The 16,529-nt window shown below is 35.9% G+C and overlaps 2 protein-coding genes across 3 annotated transcripts in view; one reads left to right on the forward strand and one right to left on the reverse strand.

The window, feature by feature from the left end:
* The window catches only part of LOC137387223 (microtubule-associated protein futsch-like), a 43,703-nt gene extending 42,378 nt beyond the window's left edge, over window positions 1–1,325 (forward strand). For both annotated transcript variants that reach the window (XM_068073562.1, XM_068073563.1), the window contains one exon: window positions 409–1,325. In XM_068073562.1, coding sequence (XP_067929663.1) covers window positions 409–506 — 98 coding nt within the window. In that variant the 3' untranslated portion in view covers window positions 507–1,325. The remainder of the gene's footprint in view (window positions 1–408) is intronic.
* Window positions 1,326–2,533: 1,208 nt separating this feature from the next.
* On the reverse strand, window positions 2,534–16,226 carry LOC137387449 (uncharacterized). Its single transcript, XM_068073875.1, has 4 exons — window positions 16,164–16,226; window positions 10,085–10,351; window positions 4,117–5,326; window positions 2,534–3,083 (listed from the first exon to the last, which is right to left on the reverse strand). The coding sequence occupies exons 2-4, from the start codon at window positions 10,310–10,312 to the stop codon at window positions 2,929–2,931; spliced, it is 1,593 nt and encodes a 530-aa protein (XP_067929976.1). The 5' UTR covers window positions 10,313–10,351; window positions 16,164–16,226; the 3' UTR covers window positions 2,534–2,928.
* Between the last annotated feature and the right edge of the window lie 303 nt (window positions 16,227–16,529).

Here is a 16,529-nt window from a genome sequence, read left to right on the forward strand (position 1 = left end):
ATGTTGCTTGTTGAAGTTGTCCTCTCTTAGCACTACGCTGAAATGTGGAAAAACAATTTCAAGAGTTTTACTATTGTCTCAGCAAAACAGGTTATGCCAAGACAATAGTAAAGCTAAATTTAGATGAAGTCAACTAAAAAGGCTGCAGAAGGTTAGCTATACCAGATTAATCATGTGGTAATCTACTCTTGGTACTAAGAAACTATCCTGCTGTAAATATTCTGTAGATATCCTGTACATCAGCCTAGTTATGCATCTTGATGAATTGAGAATCATATCAATTCTGTGGATTTTTCAAATCTAGTTTTCAGATTTCAATTCTGAAATGAGTTAGCTTTATTTTCTCTTTTTAACTATTCAACTCTAGTTTTAACTGTTTTTATTGTTCATGTGAATGTTCATTTTTAGCGAGGCTCAACATCACAGTAGCGATGAGTGCGGCAAGGTGCATTATACAGCTCACAGAGGGTAACAGCAATTTTCCAGCCTTTCGACTTGAATTCTAAAAGTGGAACTTACACCGTTTCTCTCCTCGCTGGTGCAAGCGTTTCACAAATGCTGTCATTCCAGTGACAACAGAGTATTTTCGACTGCACTGAAGAGTGGGGGTTTTAATCGCCTCACATGAGTAGGGCGTAGCCCTCTGTCCGAAGCATTGATGTAATCAATGACAGTCTAAGTCATATCTCCAAATATATCGCCATGTAGAATAACTGGTGTATTCCAGAGCTTTCCTTTGTTGTATTCCACTTCCTCTGCTTACTGCGTGCCATAATGCACGACGTTACGCAGCTCATGACTACTTACTACATAACGCACAACGTTTCGTATTCTTACATCTTTCATCTTGTTATTTTAATATATTATTATCGATGCTTTTTGGCTTAATGCTTAGCTTTGGTGCAGAAGAGCGTTGGGCATTCCCGGGTGCTTTTTCACAGCGTATAGATCTGGAATTTTGTGTCCTTTGGTACTTAGTCTACTTTGCATCTGCTGCTGTTGTTTAGATGCTGCTACTATGCTGTTGTATTTCTATATTATAACCCATATACGCCAGTGAGCCTTGCTTTATGTCATACAATCATAGTCTGCTACCCAGGGAGACATTCACGCGCATACAGTCCAATATTTCAACCTTTTTGCCGGATCTTAATCTATTTCAATCAAACTTTTCATTTTTGTTTTTGACATTCTGGTTCTTTTACTTTGTGTTTTCATTTTATTATTACCAGTTTCGCTATAATTGTTTTAATATGTTGTACCCAAAATATCTCGATATATATGTGCCACTGTTGTAATTTTATAAATAAATGTTGTTCAACAAGTTTGTGTCGTTAGCATTGATGGAGAAACACCTCGAACAAAATAAATGTTATAGCTACACATGTAACTTTTGGATGAGCGTGTATAACCGAGTATCCACACATTTTAATACAAGATGATTATAACTACACTAGCAAATAATCGTATTACTAGTATATAGCATTACGGATATATTTGATACTATGCTAGCAGATATGCTCTCCGCTTGCAGATAATCTCTCTACTAGCTGATAATCTCTCTTCTAGCTAATATTCTCTACTAACTGATAGTCTTTCAACTAGCTAATAATTTCTCTACTAACTGATAATCTCTCTACTAGCTGATAATCTCTCTACTGGCTGATAATCTCCATAGTAGCTGATAATCTTTCTACTAAGTGATAATCTCTACTAACTGATAATCTCTCTACTAGCTGATAAACTTTATACCGCTGATAATCTCTACTAGCTGAAGATCTCTCTTGTAGCTGATCTCTACTAGCTGATAATCTCTCCACTAGCCGATCATCTCTTTACTAGCTGATGATTTTTATACTCGCTCATAATCTATTAGCTGATGATCTCCTCCTCGCTGGTAATCTATTAATTAGCTTGTGATCTCTTTACTGGCTGATGATCTTTCTACTAAGTGATAACCTTTCTACTAGCTGATAATCTCTCTTCCAGCAGCACCCTTATACACTAGCTGCAGCAATCTCTTCGCTGGCATATGTCCTTACGAGTTGACAGTATCTACACTAGCTGTTAGTATGTACAGTAAAAGATAATATGTACATTAGTAAATAATCTCTAGACTAACAATCTCTATACTAGCTCAGCATCTTTATAGCACTTAATATCCATACTATCTGATGGTCTCTACACTTACTAAAATAACTTAAAAACAATCAGCTGGTAGCATGAAATACTATCAGCATCAAAACTATCAGCATGAAATATTATGATTATCAGTGTTTCAAAAGCTTTTACAACAATCGGTTGAGCTTTAAATAGACTACATGCATGATGAATTTTCAAATGATTTTCATGTTAAAGCAATAAAAACTAATGAAAAATATTACTCATAAAGTTTACTGCTTTTACTATCACTCGAAGTAATCCCTGATGTTAACAAAGAAATTAGGTAAATCTTATGACATGTTTTTGTTCCAACTGTTCAGGGACTTAAAATTTGATCTTCTCATCATTGTATGTTTGCCAAAAAAAGCAGCAGGTGGCATTCATTGTTGTAGTTGATGGTATATCGAAAGCCCCACCCGAGTGCTTGTCATTGTGGTTGACTGTTGCTGTACTCCTGTAATCAGGCCATGTAACTCGGTCTGCGCTGTTGGTCACGATGCCAAGCAAATTATCAATCGTATTCATGCTATGCTGAATATGAACACCTCAGTGCAGTGCAATAAATAGATAGGAAGAGCCAAAGAGGTATCAATAAACATGAGAAGGTAATTTATATTATTTCAAGCAAATTATTTTGTTCTGTACTTCCTTGCCATATTGAATTATTTTAGGTAAATGTCATGTTGACCTATTTGTTTCAAGGTGAATGTATTATATCTAATCTCTTGTGTAAATTTATTTACATAAAATCTGTAATATCTGTCTCTAAGATTTCAAGACTGGCCGTCTACTCGATCGGAAAGAAAATATTCTGCTGAAGGCATTCCATCTCGAGTTCTTCTTGCTTGTCGTAGACAGTGACACACTGCTTATGTTATTGGCCTGTGTCGGCTTTTCTCTCTCAATCCAAACATCGTTATCTAAAGCAGTAACAATATATATATTATCTCTGTAATCAGCTACACTGTCAGTGGAAGTATAACAAAGAAACGATAATAATTTCTTTACATTCCAAAGTTTTGATATGAAAACAATCGGCACCACAAGTACAGCCAGCAGCCTTCATTTTTTCTTGTACCTCTTTACCTTGTTACAGCTCTTACCATACATTTTATCAATGTAACTTTTCCCCACACATTACAGACCGCGCTATAAGACAAACCACTAGGTTCGATTAGTCATCACACTCCGCTTTAATCAACATGATTATCCTAACTAGCTGCACAACTGGCACAAAACAGTTCGCATCCTCGTCTCACCACTGCGTTCCAACTGACAGGGCGTAAGTCTGTCTGGACGTAAGTTGAATTGTTAAATATAATACTATTCATGCCATTTTTTAAATATCAACTCTAAAATATGAATTAATAAGTTTTAAAAAATGCAACACAAAATCGAACTGTGAACATACTTATTAACAATAAACTAACGCAGAGGAAAAACAGTTTACGGTTGTTTTATTTTGAATCCAGGCTTCATAAAATAATTGTAGATTTAATTTATTGTATTAATTGATCGTATTTTATTTGTGACTGAAAAATCTCAGTATTTACACAAATAAAAATAAGTTTATCTTTAAAAAAATCAATGTTGAGAGAGTCGTAAAGTAGGTTAAAAAGAAGTTGTAATAAGGTCAGAAGAAAGTATTTGTTGTCCCAAAAAAGTCTCAGGTCAAAGTTTTTTTATAACTAGTCACAGCCAATCACCAAGTCTTTTATATGCTGCTGCCCATGAGTTTGAGATTTGAGCATATGAGTTTGACAACGTTAGATTCTTTTTAAAATGACTTTCCTATAACATGCTGTTTTTTATATTATAAATATGCATGATTTTCATTGTTTTAAGCCTTTGTGTTTTATTTAAAACAATGAGTGTGAGATTGCCCTCACAAGGTGTTCGGTGACAAAAACTATTAAGGAAGTTCTTATATGAAAATATAAAATGATGACTCACCGCTGTCAGTTCTACGAAGTCTGCAAGTAGAATTGCTCAGGAGATGAGGCTTCTGGAAGGAGATACTTCTTAGTAAACTTTTAATATCTGTTTTATCTGTTACTGGCTCTTCAACCATGGATTGGCACATTCTATCTGGCACACACGTGACAGGCGACGATTGGTCAGTTTCATCAATAGAGTTATGACCTTGCTGCCGCGATGCCAATCTTACTGTTACAATCTCTTCCATGACTTCAGCTGACCAACTTTTCGTTTCTTCTTCATTCTCATAACCAGCAATGTTGTTGAGACTGTCTGTTTCCATGATTTTCGCATTAAAATCTGTTTGACGCGGCTCATTTTCATAGACATCACTGGTTTCAATTTTTAAAATGCCTTCATCGTCTTCTAGACTTTCACGGATGTCGGCTTGAGAAATGCTTTTTTCACTTGCAGCATCTTTGTTGTTAGACATATCAATCAAGTTACTTTCAAGATAAACTTCTGGATTCTCACGTGTATCTTCATAGTCTATGTTACTAATGGTGACAGCATTTTGTGGAATATTTTCCGCATTTTTTGGGACCCTAGCTAGATCCGTTTCATCGTGCACAGTAAGCAATTTTTCACTTATCTCTTCATTAGGTGGTTGTTCCTCCACGGTAAATACATCATCGGTGTCTGGAGAAGTTGGTGTCAACGTATAGTTTTCCTGATCATTGGTTGAGTTCTGTATTTCAAAATTTGTATCTGTAGCTAATTTTTTCATTTCACAATTAGGGTCACACTCCTCTTCCTCGCATATATGAGCTTCGTCAGCAGACGGCTCACATCCTTTTAAACGAGCTATGATTTCATCAAACCTCTGAGCGCACTCAGGCTCCACCGGAGCTATCGGACTGTACAGACTGAGAGAGTGTTTCGCTCTAAGCTTCCTCGCGTAGATAGACAGTCCTGCCGACATTTTACGACGCCGTCTCATTGTTTGAGTTGACGTCATGTCTTCAACAATGTGTTGTACTTTCTGCGCTTCGTCTTGCAAATCACGCACACTCTTATAGATTTTGTGACGGTCCATCTGCATTCCATCCATACTCATGTGCCTGGTCATTCTTGGGGCGGTTTGAAACACCTCATCGTAAGATATATTAGATCCTGGACTAGACAAGCCGCTATCAAAGGAATAGTCTCTCGGTGGCTTCCGCGGCCCCCTTTCTGTCATACTTCTCTGTAAACACAGCAACATTTTGAGGGTTATTGAGATATTAGCAAATATATTTCAAGCGTTGCCAAAACTGAAGTCAATTTATAAGCTATTTATTGGATAAGCTTTGATACAGTATATGGGTCGCGGTCACAGAAACCATGGTTAAGTCGCAAATCACGAAGTTGAGTTATCCGACTTTGAAGTTGCACTAACTGAATTTATAATATTGGTAACGATTTTTGTAACACGTGCATCTGGACCAATCAAAGAGGGATCTTTCTGAATCTGAAATCAGTTTAGCCAATAGAAGTCTTTAACCCTAGGAGAAAAAAAACCTTAAAACCGTTCCTATGCTAAACAGGAAGTACTGAAAAATGGCATCCGATAAATATAATCGTTTCTTTTTTGCTGATTTTAAAGATAACTTTGACATTCTGGACACTTATAATGAGTACTTTGGTATTCCAAATGATGTCAAAAACAGTGAAAGTAAAGGGAATTACGGTGATATTTTCCTAACAATTCTTACAAACTTATTACAATATTTAATTGTAAGAATAATTATTCGATTTTATAACATTGTTTTCAGATTTAATTTTGAGAACAATCATTCGAATTTACAAGATCGAAGTATATTATAGTGATCGATGGTGTGCAATATGTTACTGTTGTTATTTTTTTAAAGATTTTGTTGATGATTTGGCTGTGCCCAATATCGCGATACTGTCAAGCCGTTTTTAATATCTGCAAAATGAAGTAATACGTTTTTTTTTTATAAATATAAAGCTATTTCTATGACAACCAGCTAAAATCTGTTTAGATTTTTAAATTCAGCATCATTTTTTGAATGTAAATACAGAAATCTAGATAAATATCCCAACTTCTTGATATTTGTTGCTATGATGTTTTGAAATGTAAACAAAATTGTGCATTGGTTTTCGTTTCTCAAACTTTAACACCAGTTTTATCAAAGCTACGTTTTCGCACTAATGGTAAACGGGCATTCAGTTTTTTTACCATAGAATCTGCTGTAATTAAGCTAGAATCAAAAGATTTTTGCAAAATAGCTGTGAGAAATTTCTCCTTCTGCTAGTGTAGATAACTCTAAATCTTAGAATCCCGACTTAACCATGGTTTCTGTGATCATGACACATATTAGCAAAAATAAATGTACCAGTTACTTGCATAGTTTGGGTGACGTCACACTTCCTACACATACCCTAGAAAGGTACACAAAACAAAATATCAAAAAATATTTATCAGGAAATAAGGGTTGCGATAAAAATTCGTTTAGTCCGATACAAATCTATACACTTGGAGTTATCTTCTACATGTCACTTTCAGCAATATGTGACTGACACATTAATCACTCTATTGATGACCTGTGAACTAAATGTTTATGGTCCATATCAAACTTGTTTGTCACAAGACAGTTATTCAGTTATCATAAACTAAATATCTTTACTACAAAGAGCAGGGTCAGTTTTGTCCAAGTCTGTCAGAAGCTACTCTAAGAGCATTAAGAAAAAAATACCTCCCATGAGAATTGAACTTGAATACTTCGATTAACATACCAGCACACTAACCATTACACCACTCCATGAATTAATTATGGACTTAATGATTACGCATTACAATCTCTCACGGTGCTCAGAACATCCAGGCAAACTAGAATTTATATAAAGTCTCAAGACATGGCAATTTCAAGATATTGCAATACATTTCTTTTTACAACATATTTAGTCCACTATCAATGACCCTGTCCTACTTAGTGGTCACATGACATTGTGTACCCCATTTTAAGGCAACAACTACTCTATTGCTTTAAAAGGAGTGGTGTTGTGGCACATTTGAAATTGAAATGGTACATTTGAAAATTACAAAAAAAGTTATGATTTTTGACAAAGTTTGTAAAAAATGTTCACAAGGAAAACAAACATCAAAGATAATATTACTTAACATTAAAAAGTACATAATTAGCGTGTGCAATCGTGATAAGGGTTAATAAGTTAATTGAGAATGACAAGAAAGGATTGGCATAGTGGTTGAGCGAGCTTGTTTGTAGACTTGTGGTTTGAAACTCACAAATTTAACTCCAATGTCATGTGGTTGTCATTTGGATTAATAAATCTAAATCGCAATAACTGGACACAGGAACGACAGACCAACAAAAAGCCAACAAACATTGAGATTTATATATATATAGATTTACAATGTTACGATTGGATTTTTCTCCATGATAATTAATGATGACGATAATTGACAATGCTTTACTGTAGATCAACTAATGTGTGGGCATAGAAGTGTGTCAGATATGTCTAACATCACTGATATAATACTGCTTCATGGAAATTAGTGAGCGAGATAATAGGTCACTTGTTAAAGGTTGACTTGCAACAAAATTCACATTACAGTTATTTGGTATAAAAAGATTACCATGTCTTACTCTGTTGTGTTGTAGGTGCCACATATGTGGAAATGTGATTACAAGCTCTTAAAAGCTCAAAACCGAAAAGCCGCCGTATATTGGAATCTCTTTATTTCTCTGACGTAGTCATGAAATTTGGTTATCGTCTTGTTACGTGATGTTCTCCCGTGAATTGAAAGGGCAATAAAAAGCTCAATATAAAACTTATCGTAACACTAGTTTATGACAAACACTTCGGGTTTTACCGATGACCCCGTATCAAATATAGATGCTCGCTACTTTACAGTTTTGTTTCGGTTTGGTCTAATCGGCAAGTCGTAATCTGTTCATGTGACCCAATACTTCGCAAATAATTTCTGCAGCATTTTTCGATTATCACAAATGACCAACAGGCTTGTCATGATTATCAGACAATGATATGTACTCCTTCAAGCTAAGGCTAAAAAATTAAACAATATTTTACGGTAAGTTATAAGATATCAGTGCTAAAAGTGACAGCATTAAAATGACGATAAAACAGACGCGTAAGAACAATAGACATGGTTTTATTGCATGCGTGAAGTATATTTGTGAAATATTTCGACGAATAAGGTTGCATGAAAGTGTAAACGGAAACCATCTCTCACAACTACGTCACATTTGAGCCGTTTTGGAAAGAGAATCCAAACTACAGCGGTTTTGTGTGGCTGTGATTAACTGTTTGTTTTTGAGCTTTTAAGAGCTTGTAATCACATTCCCACATACATGTATTTTGCACCTACAACACAACAGAGTAAGACATGGTGAATCCTTTCATATCAAATAACTGTAATGTGAATTTTGTTGCAAGTCAACCTTTAACAAGTGACCTATTATCTCGCTCACTAATTTCCATGAAGCAGTACTCAAAATTGTCACAGTTACTCAAATTGAATTTGAGAACTTGGACTGACTTGACGCTTTACATAATATGAAGTTTCTTACATAATACGAAGCAAAACTTTACATTAATTTGTATGTTAACTGGAATTTGTGTAACTTTGTAGTTTATGTTATGAGAGCGTCTACTGCACTAGCATCTTGCAACAACTCTCCTATCGCCTCCAGTGCGCTTCAGCTGTAGGAGGAGCAGCAATATTTAATCTCTTTTTAAATATTAGTAAACAATGGTTGGAGAAAGAGGCACCACTGCTGGAAACACCTTAAATATCCTTTGGACCCGTAAGTTGGCATTATGACAGCTTTCATCTATGTAAGAACACTGACAGCTGTTTACTCCAACAGTAACCTGAGCAGCCTGTCATTCTTCAGAGATAAAGGTTACTGAGGTTACCTAAGGAACTGTTTGGTCAGTCAGTACTGTGGCTTTTTAGGAAACTACATGAATGCAATTTGGTTTACCGTATTCTTTGACAAGAAATTCCACGAGGCAGCATTTATTTACCTGCTAGCCTTTTTACACAATTTGTCATAAAATGACGTAACAGACCATAAAACATTGGAAGCGGAGTTGGCAAGTGTGAATGTACTAAAAAAAACCTCAAACAGGATCAGACAATTTTAAGAAACAAAATTATTTTATGGTGTTTTATTTTTCTTAACTGAATGCTGGCTATCTTTTGAGGCCTTGCAATGCTATGTGAGAACCATAATAGGAAGGTTCATTTTTAGCTGAGGATTAGTACTACGAGCCCTGAGGAAGTCAAGTAATGAGAGAGTTATCTCGTCACGTGTGTCTTGTAGCAGTTGTGAAATCATAGAGTGGATGCAAAGAAACTAAAGCTTTAGACAAGTGTATCAACCTGCAATGTTTAATCTATGTCGCTCACGCGTCTTATTTAAAATTTAATCGTTGCTCCTCTATGTAAGATTTTCCTAATTAGTAGCATCGCCCAAAATCTGTTAGTTGCTGTTGCCTTAGGTTGGTTCACCCTGTATCGCTGTATGTCTGTATTAATCTCACAATACTTTGGTGGTTGTTGGGGATAACATTGTTCACACTATCACAAACCCATTCGCGTTAACATCAGCGAATAGTCTGCAGTGCTCTCATTACATAATGCAGTCGTGGAAATGATGAAAAGCTAGTCCCGCAGCAACTGCGATGAAAGAAAATATAGATTGAGCAATCCATGACGACCAATCACCATCGCCAAAGGGGTACACATTGCACAGGCTGTCATGGATGTTCGGAGAACTATCGGGAATATTTGTCAGCTGTAATCTTCCCGACAGAACGCGTTGCATCAACGATGTCATCGGTTTACGGTGCACATAGTTGATAAATAATGAGCGAGAGGACAAGCCCGACATATGGCGATATAGTGTGAACAAGCCTTTAAGCATTCCATGTAGTCATAACAAAGCCTTACCTTGAGTCTGTGGTTCGCTGGTGACCTCTTGCTGTCACCACTACCATAAACATCAGCGAAAAATCGTTCCCTCAGCTGATTGACAAATTTCATGTGCTCACTTTCATGTACATGTATCTCCTCCAGGGCAGGAAGAACTGGGATGAGAGAGCTTGTTGGGCTCATAGAAATGTCCAGGAGACTGTCCTTGTTCTCGATGTCGGACAGCTCTTCTATGTGCAGCTCCATTGTCACCCCGTTGCTCTTACCGAAGGGTTCTATTGTTTCCTATCAAAACAAAGCACATTTCTATAGAATTTCGTGACAATTTGGAGATTAACAACATCTGTTAAGATTTTAGATGGACTCCTCCCATTGACTTATATAGTTAGAAAGTGACAAAACTACCAAAGACGAAAATAATAAGCTAATGTGTTCCCACAGGAGAGTGAGCTGTCATGGGGTGTTAGGAAAATCAATGTGGGGTGGGTGGTATCTGAAAATTAACTCCACTGTAACGGTAGGGCCACAGCATCGTGTAATTTCAACTAATCTGGGAAATTCCATTTGTACGAAATTTCTGACCTACCACACGGAGTTTCCCCACCACGGATTCGTACAAAACTAACTTTCAACTAGCCAATCAGAAAGCGGTGATAAATTGAAGCCGATTCCGTTTCAGTCATTTGCTTCAGTACAAACATGCGCCAAAGAAAACGACCTTCAACATTCAACTAACCTTTTCAACCGACCAATCAAACAACGATTCGTAGGAACTTCTGGCGTTTCGTCCAATTCAGGATTCGTTCATTGTGCGCAACCAACAATGGACGAATTCGTCCAAATGTCAATTCGTACGAATCGTTTCGTCCAAATTTCGCCGATTTCGTGAGAATTTTGTCTCGTGTGGCCCTACTTTAAGAGTAAACAGCTAAAGCAAAATGACTTTTTAGAGAGTGACCGCCTTCCTAAACCCTTACTAATGGCTTTCTCACTCCTACATTTCACTGGATCAATCGTCAAATAATGAACCTAGTCTTAGCCTGTTTTGACATTCCTCAAACATTACCGTGTTGCAGAGGCAGACTCAAAGCTTATTTTTAAAACTATCAAAGGCATCAGTATCTGGCAAACTAACAAGAAAAACTGAAATATTTTCACAGCTGAGCTCGGTCGGCAGCTATATAATCATTATGATCTAATGATTGTTCTATTCGTTCAAAGTTGGCATTTAAACAAGATACAAAGCGTTTCTACAGCACAAGTAGCCGGCTCTGAGAACACTGATGGGACTTAGGTATTACGAATACAATGAATGACAATTACAATACACAATTCTCTAATAGTGGCCCCAAACACCTGTCAACCAATCTTCCATCTGTCTAGTCTGTCCCTTGATCCTAAATATCGATCTTTAGCTTTTACATCTCTGCCTATTAACAGGTTATAAATTCACACAACGTCCGGACGCAATTACTGTTGTAATATAGCTTATCACCGGCTCCTATCAGATTCAAAAAGAGTGTGATATCACAAAGGGCCCCTTTCCCACCCAGACCCTCTACCATCTTCCCGATGGATTCATACACAGGAAACTCAAAAGAAGCTTATTAGAGACAGAAAAGCAATGACTAGCAAAGATAATTAGTCTTGGCAGATATAAATAGTACTTTAACATCCCCGTAAGGGTATGAGATTCAAAGTTAGATTAAAATGCCTTAGGTGACAAGAAGAGCAGAAGATTACATAAGCTAACACCAACGCAGCTGCCAGACTGTAAAGTTTTTTTGAGATGGCAATAGCTCCCTGAGATGCAATATCAATAAATACGGTACCACAATTATATGTCTACTGTATGTTTCATGCAGGTTTTAATATACCAATTAGTAGAAATTCCAACTATGCCTGAGATGTATTTCATTTTCAGTTAAATAGCCAGCAGGTGGTTGTTTAAGAGGGCTGGTTCTTAGGAACCAGATAGAGTTTTGAAATGAAATATTTTAATGGTCTGCAGGAAGGCACGGAGCATATGTGTGAGAAGTGTAGATAAAATTGGTCGTAGTGTTCACTCGGACTATTAGACAGATACACAATGATAAAGTCGGATTTATTATTAATGCAGACAGACAACATAGGCCTACTTTGAGAAATATATATATAAATGCTAGGCTTATAACTTTTTAATTTAAATTCACTAATTACTTAAGTAATATGCATTGTAGAAACAGCTCATAAACCGGTGAGACATTTTGTAGATAAAAGCTAGTGGAAGCTTATATCCAGAGTTTCACGATTTCCAAAAATTACCAGAGGATTTGATACTGCAAATAAACTATTCATGATATATCGCGGTATTATTATTATTATTATGTAAAACAACTTGTAAACTTTTGTTAAGATTTTTTGTATATTTTAACTTAAAAAGAAACTTTTTTCTGTTCATGATAATTAGAAACATTTATATAATGAATGCCTGTGTACCTGGAAGGCCATGGAATGAGCTTATTATAAGACTAGAAGTGCCCTTGCTTTCTAATACTAGTATTGTTCACCCTGAAAATCATCAGTTGTTAGATAAACTGCCATTGCACGGTTATATTGTTTATGTGATTGGCGATATCTCTTTTATTGGTGGCGGCTTTCAAGCCGTCTACCTGACAAATCGCCTTCATAGATAAACTTATAGATATTGCTACTTGTTAATGCTTTTGCTGACTTGATTTAAATAGCCTCAAAGTCCATGTTTGTTGGTGCCCAGGCTATTAAGGTTTTTAAAACCGCTGAGTCATCTAAATTCAGTTTAAGTGCAATAACAAAGATTTTGCGTTAGCTTGACGTTCATCAAGTTTTTAAGCAACGGGTTTTCAAACATTGCTACCAGGATTTGATACTGGCTTGCATTTTAAGTGAAATTTTATATTCGCAGGAATCTAAAAATTGCCATGTTCAAATTGTTAAAAAAAGCAAGAGATTAAAGTTTTTACCTTTATAAACATGGTCTCTGAGAGTCAGATGAGTGGCATACCCTGACTCTATCAAGTAACAAAGACTATTGGTTTAAACCTATACAGCATTACTTCATCTCTATATAGAAAACCCTCCTATTAATACAAAGTGTTCCATGTCCGAACATTGAAAAAGTTCAGATGTTGATAATTGAGTTCTGTATAGTACATTAAACAGCCTATCTAGTCTCACACACATACTCCTAGGTTACAACATATTACAATATGCGTATACAGTGTACACGAGAGAGTAAAATATGATTATACCTGCAACAGGGTACAGTATAATATTAATAACATTAGTAATTATAAAAAAATACAGTACAATACTTTGGCAAGAAACTCACGCGCATATGTCAGTTGTGTCGTCTGTCGCTAGAACCACCTATCGATCAAACTTGTCATTCTTCGGACAATGCCGAGACAGTTGTAAGTTTAAGGAAGTCCGAAGAATCCCGTGTTGACTGTACCACGAAAGAATTGAACTGCCCTGTGTTTATTATTAGAGTAGCGCATTCTTTTAGGTAAACCAACTCGGAAGAAACTACCTACATCTCCGTAGCCGTATTATGCGATTAACACCAACTTATGTCGACTCGCGGTATGTTTTGGACTTTCAGGCATTGGTAAAACCTTAGTAAACAAAAGGTCATTCGGATTTACAGGTGATGGTGCTAATTAATGCCTAAGTCCTTGGGTTCTGCACTTGATTCTTTGATTTACCATAGTAAGTTTCTTGTTGTGACCTCTTAGCTCTAGAGCTAATAATAGCATAACATGATAATCACACGGTCTGTGAGTATTTAGCAAAGCTCACATTGTGCTCAGCTATAATGAATGGTCAATGCTCTTAAGGAAACCACACTTGCTCATTCCTGAATCACTAGCAATTTATTAGCATCTCTTAAATTTAGCTATGAAATTGATTGAACTCCTTTTTAGCCGATCGGACAAGGACCATTTGAAGCAGCTTCGGCCATCGATTGCTCGTTTATCTAGTCTGTCAGACGTTACGCAGAGCTAGAGTGGACTGTATTTTACCTGACAAACTAAAGATAGTTGTATAATGACTGGCTGTTAATATTGCTATGCAAATTAGCATTTAAGATTGAAGTCATTTAATCAAGTTAACTGTCTCTTCTGCTAGAATATACACTCTTGCAAACAATCTGTGTAGAAGATCATGTATTCCAGCTCACCACATTTCCACCCATCACATCACAAAATCTTTAAACATATTACCTTATCCCAAACTTGCTTGTTTCTGTATTTGTGTTACAGGTTTCAAAATCCTGCACAAGCTATGCCCAGAATCTTCGTGTTTATCCTTGCGCACATACGACAAACATAGTTTTCTATTCCGTGACATCAACATACTGCATCCACCATCATATGTTTCAGTTTATGAACTTTCTGTTACTACAACCTTCAATTCACTATCCTGACTCCTCCACAATACTATTAGAGCACAACTTTCAAAACGGTTCGACTCACCTTTTTCATTATTTTTTATTTTATTATTTTTTTTATTTTTTCTGTTTTTTTCTTTTGGTATATAATGAAAAACATAATTTTGTTGATGACTATAAATGCCAATAAAAGTTATACATATATATTAGCAAGTAAGTGCCAAATCAGAGGATGCTAAAGAGAGATTTTTTGATATCTGGGCAGTTTTTCATAATATTATTTTTGTTATAGATACTATAGGTTAACAGTTTGCCAACCAACTGTAGCAGAGTATGGTATGCTGAGTTTATCATCACTGCAGGCTCGAAAAGCCATGAGGTAATCATCACTATGTTTCCATGATGCAGTTAACTCGCAAGTTTGCGTCACCAGCAAAGATGGAAACAACAAAAACTCGCAAGTCAAGCGATTTTCGTTACTCGCAATTTTGTATCAAATGATGCGCAAGTAAATGCCATGCAAGTTATTCTGTTTTAAATATTTTCTACACTTTAGTGACTCCGAACTTTCGAAAGTGCGTCGCTATGTGAAACCGGAGTGTCTTTTACCTTGTCTTTTTTTAACAAAGTGACTGCATTAATCTGCAACATATGGATTATTCCACAAGAGTGTCATTCCAAACTTGTATCGTGTACAAAATGAAACAAGTGATGTCACAGTCAACAGAACCTCAGCAACTGCTATGGACAGAATTCATTGAAATATTGGTCATTTGTAGAAATCTTGATATTTGAAAATGCCCAATACTAACAAAAATTTAATAATCTGAAAAGAGCTTTTCCATTGAAATTTATAAGTGCTAATGAACTAATGAAAACAGTATTTATCGATTTCAACTGAACTATATGTAATTTGTACCATAGATGCATGATTGAAATTTCTATCATGACTTCCATATCCGTTTGCTACAATAAAATACTAGTTTATTATAATGTTAATCTAAAAACAAACTATTATCTGATTACTACTGAATCCTTAGATAGCAATATTTCAATAAGAGTCATTGTAAATCAGTAAATATGAACAATCCTAGTAAAACTTGCTCAGCAGTTTTGCATTTCGAAAACCTACAACAGTTTCAAGTTCACAACTAATAAAAATTTATGAAAATTGTGTATCGGCGAGCAGTCTTCTCTGAGTGTCTAGAAATACATTGATTTCAAATAAATCCTACTCATACCAATATATCTATTGGTATGAGTATTATATCTATCTGAGGCTTAATCCTTTTAGCGAACGACCTATCGTATTTCTAACATTGTATGCTTGACGTTGGTTATATCAGCTATGAGTTTGTATGAGCAAACAGCGGTATTAACAAGCATGATCAAAATCATATAATTACTAGCATACATAATCTAGTAGAGCAACTAATATTATATTATCGTATTTATCAATTGTTCAATAAGTTTCAAAGTCAACTTTCCAATATATAAACGTAATCACTATTCCTCCTTTATGTTTATACAGAATAAGTTTAACAAATGTATAATATAAAACACAATATAAAGTACAACAGACGTTCAAAACATTACAATTTTTGTACAAAAATTTGTCATGCTTTATGGCATTAAACTCGGATGTTCAAAGCAATAATAGAATGTATCAAGTTGTAAGGCAATTACCTGCTGCGGTAGTCAAGCACTCTGAACAGAATGTCAGCAGCGAGCTCATCAGCTTGGCATTTCAATTATCCAATAAAATGCCATCCTCTGTGCGTGGAGAATGATTATAAATAAACAATGGGATTGGTGCTTATAGCCAATAACAATAGCCTTAAATTCCTTGTAATATGATCTTACGGACTGTCACGGTAGTCTCCCGATGTTTCTAGATCTATTATACGCTCTTACACATAATTATTGTCACAACCTAAACTCCTTGTTTATATAACAGCGGTTGAGCTGTCGAACCATTTGCTCTGGACTTCAGTTCACGATGAGCTGACATCCCACTGTAGTACCGTAAGGTACAACTTCAAAACACATTAG

Source organism: Watersipora subatra, chromosome 2, assembly GCF_963576615.1.
Source record: "Watersipora subatra chromosome 2, tzWatSuba1.1, whole genome shotgun sequence".
Taxonomy (NCBI): domain Eukaryota; kingdom Metazoa; phylum Bryozoa; class Gymnolaemata; order Cheilostomatida; family Watersiporidae; genus Watersipora; species Watersipora subatra.

Coding starts and splice junctions, on each gene's coding strand:
- LOC137387449 (XM_068073875.1), bottom strand. CDS start 10,312: ATGGAGCTGCACATAGAAGAGCTGTCCGACATCGAGAACAAGGACAGT. Junction 5,327..10,084: donor CAGCGAACCACAGACTCAAG/GTAAGGCTTTGT, acceptor CTGTGTTTACAG/AGAAGTATGACAGAAAGGGG. Junction 3,084..4,116: donor ACTTCGTAGAACTGACAGCG/GTGAGTCATCAT, acceptor TTACTGCTTTAG/ATAACGATGTTTGGATTGAG.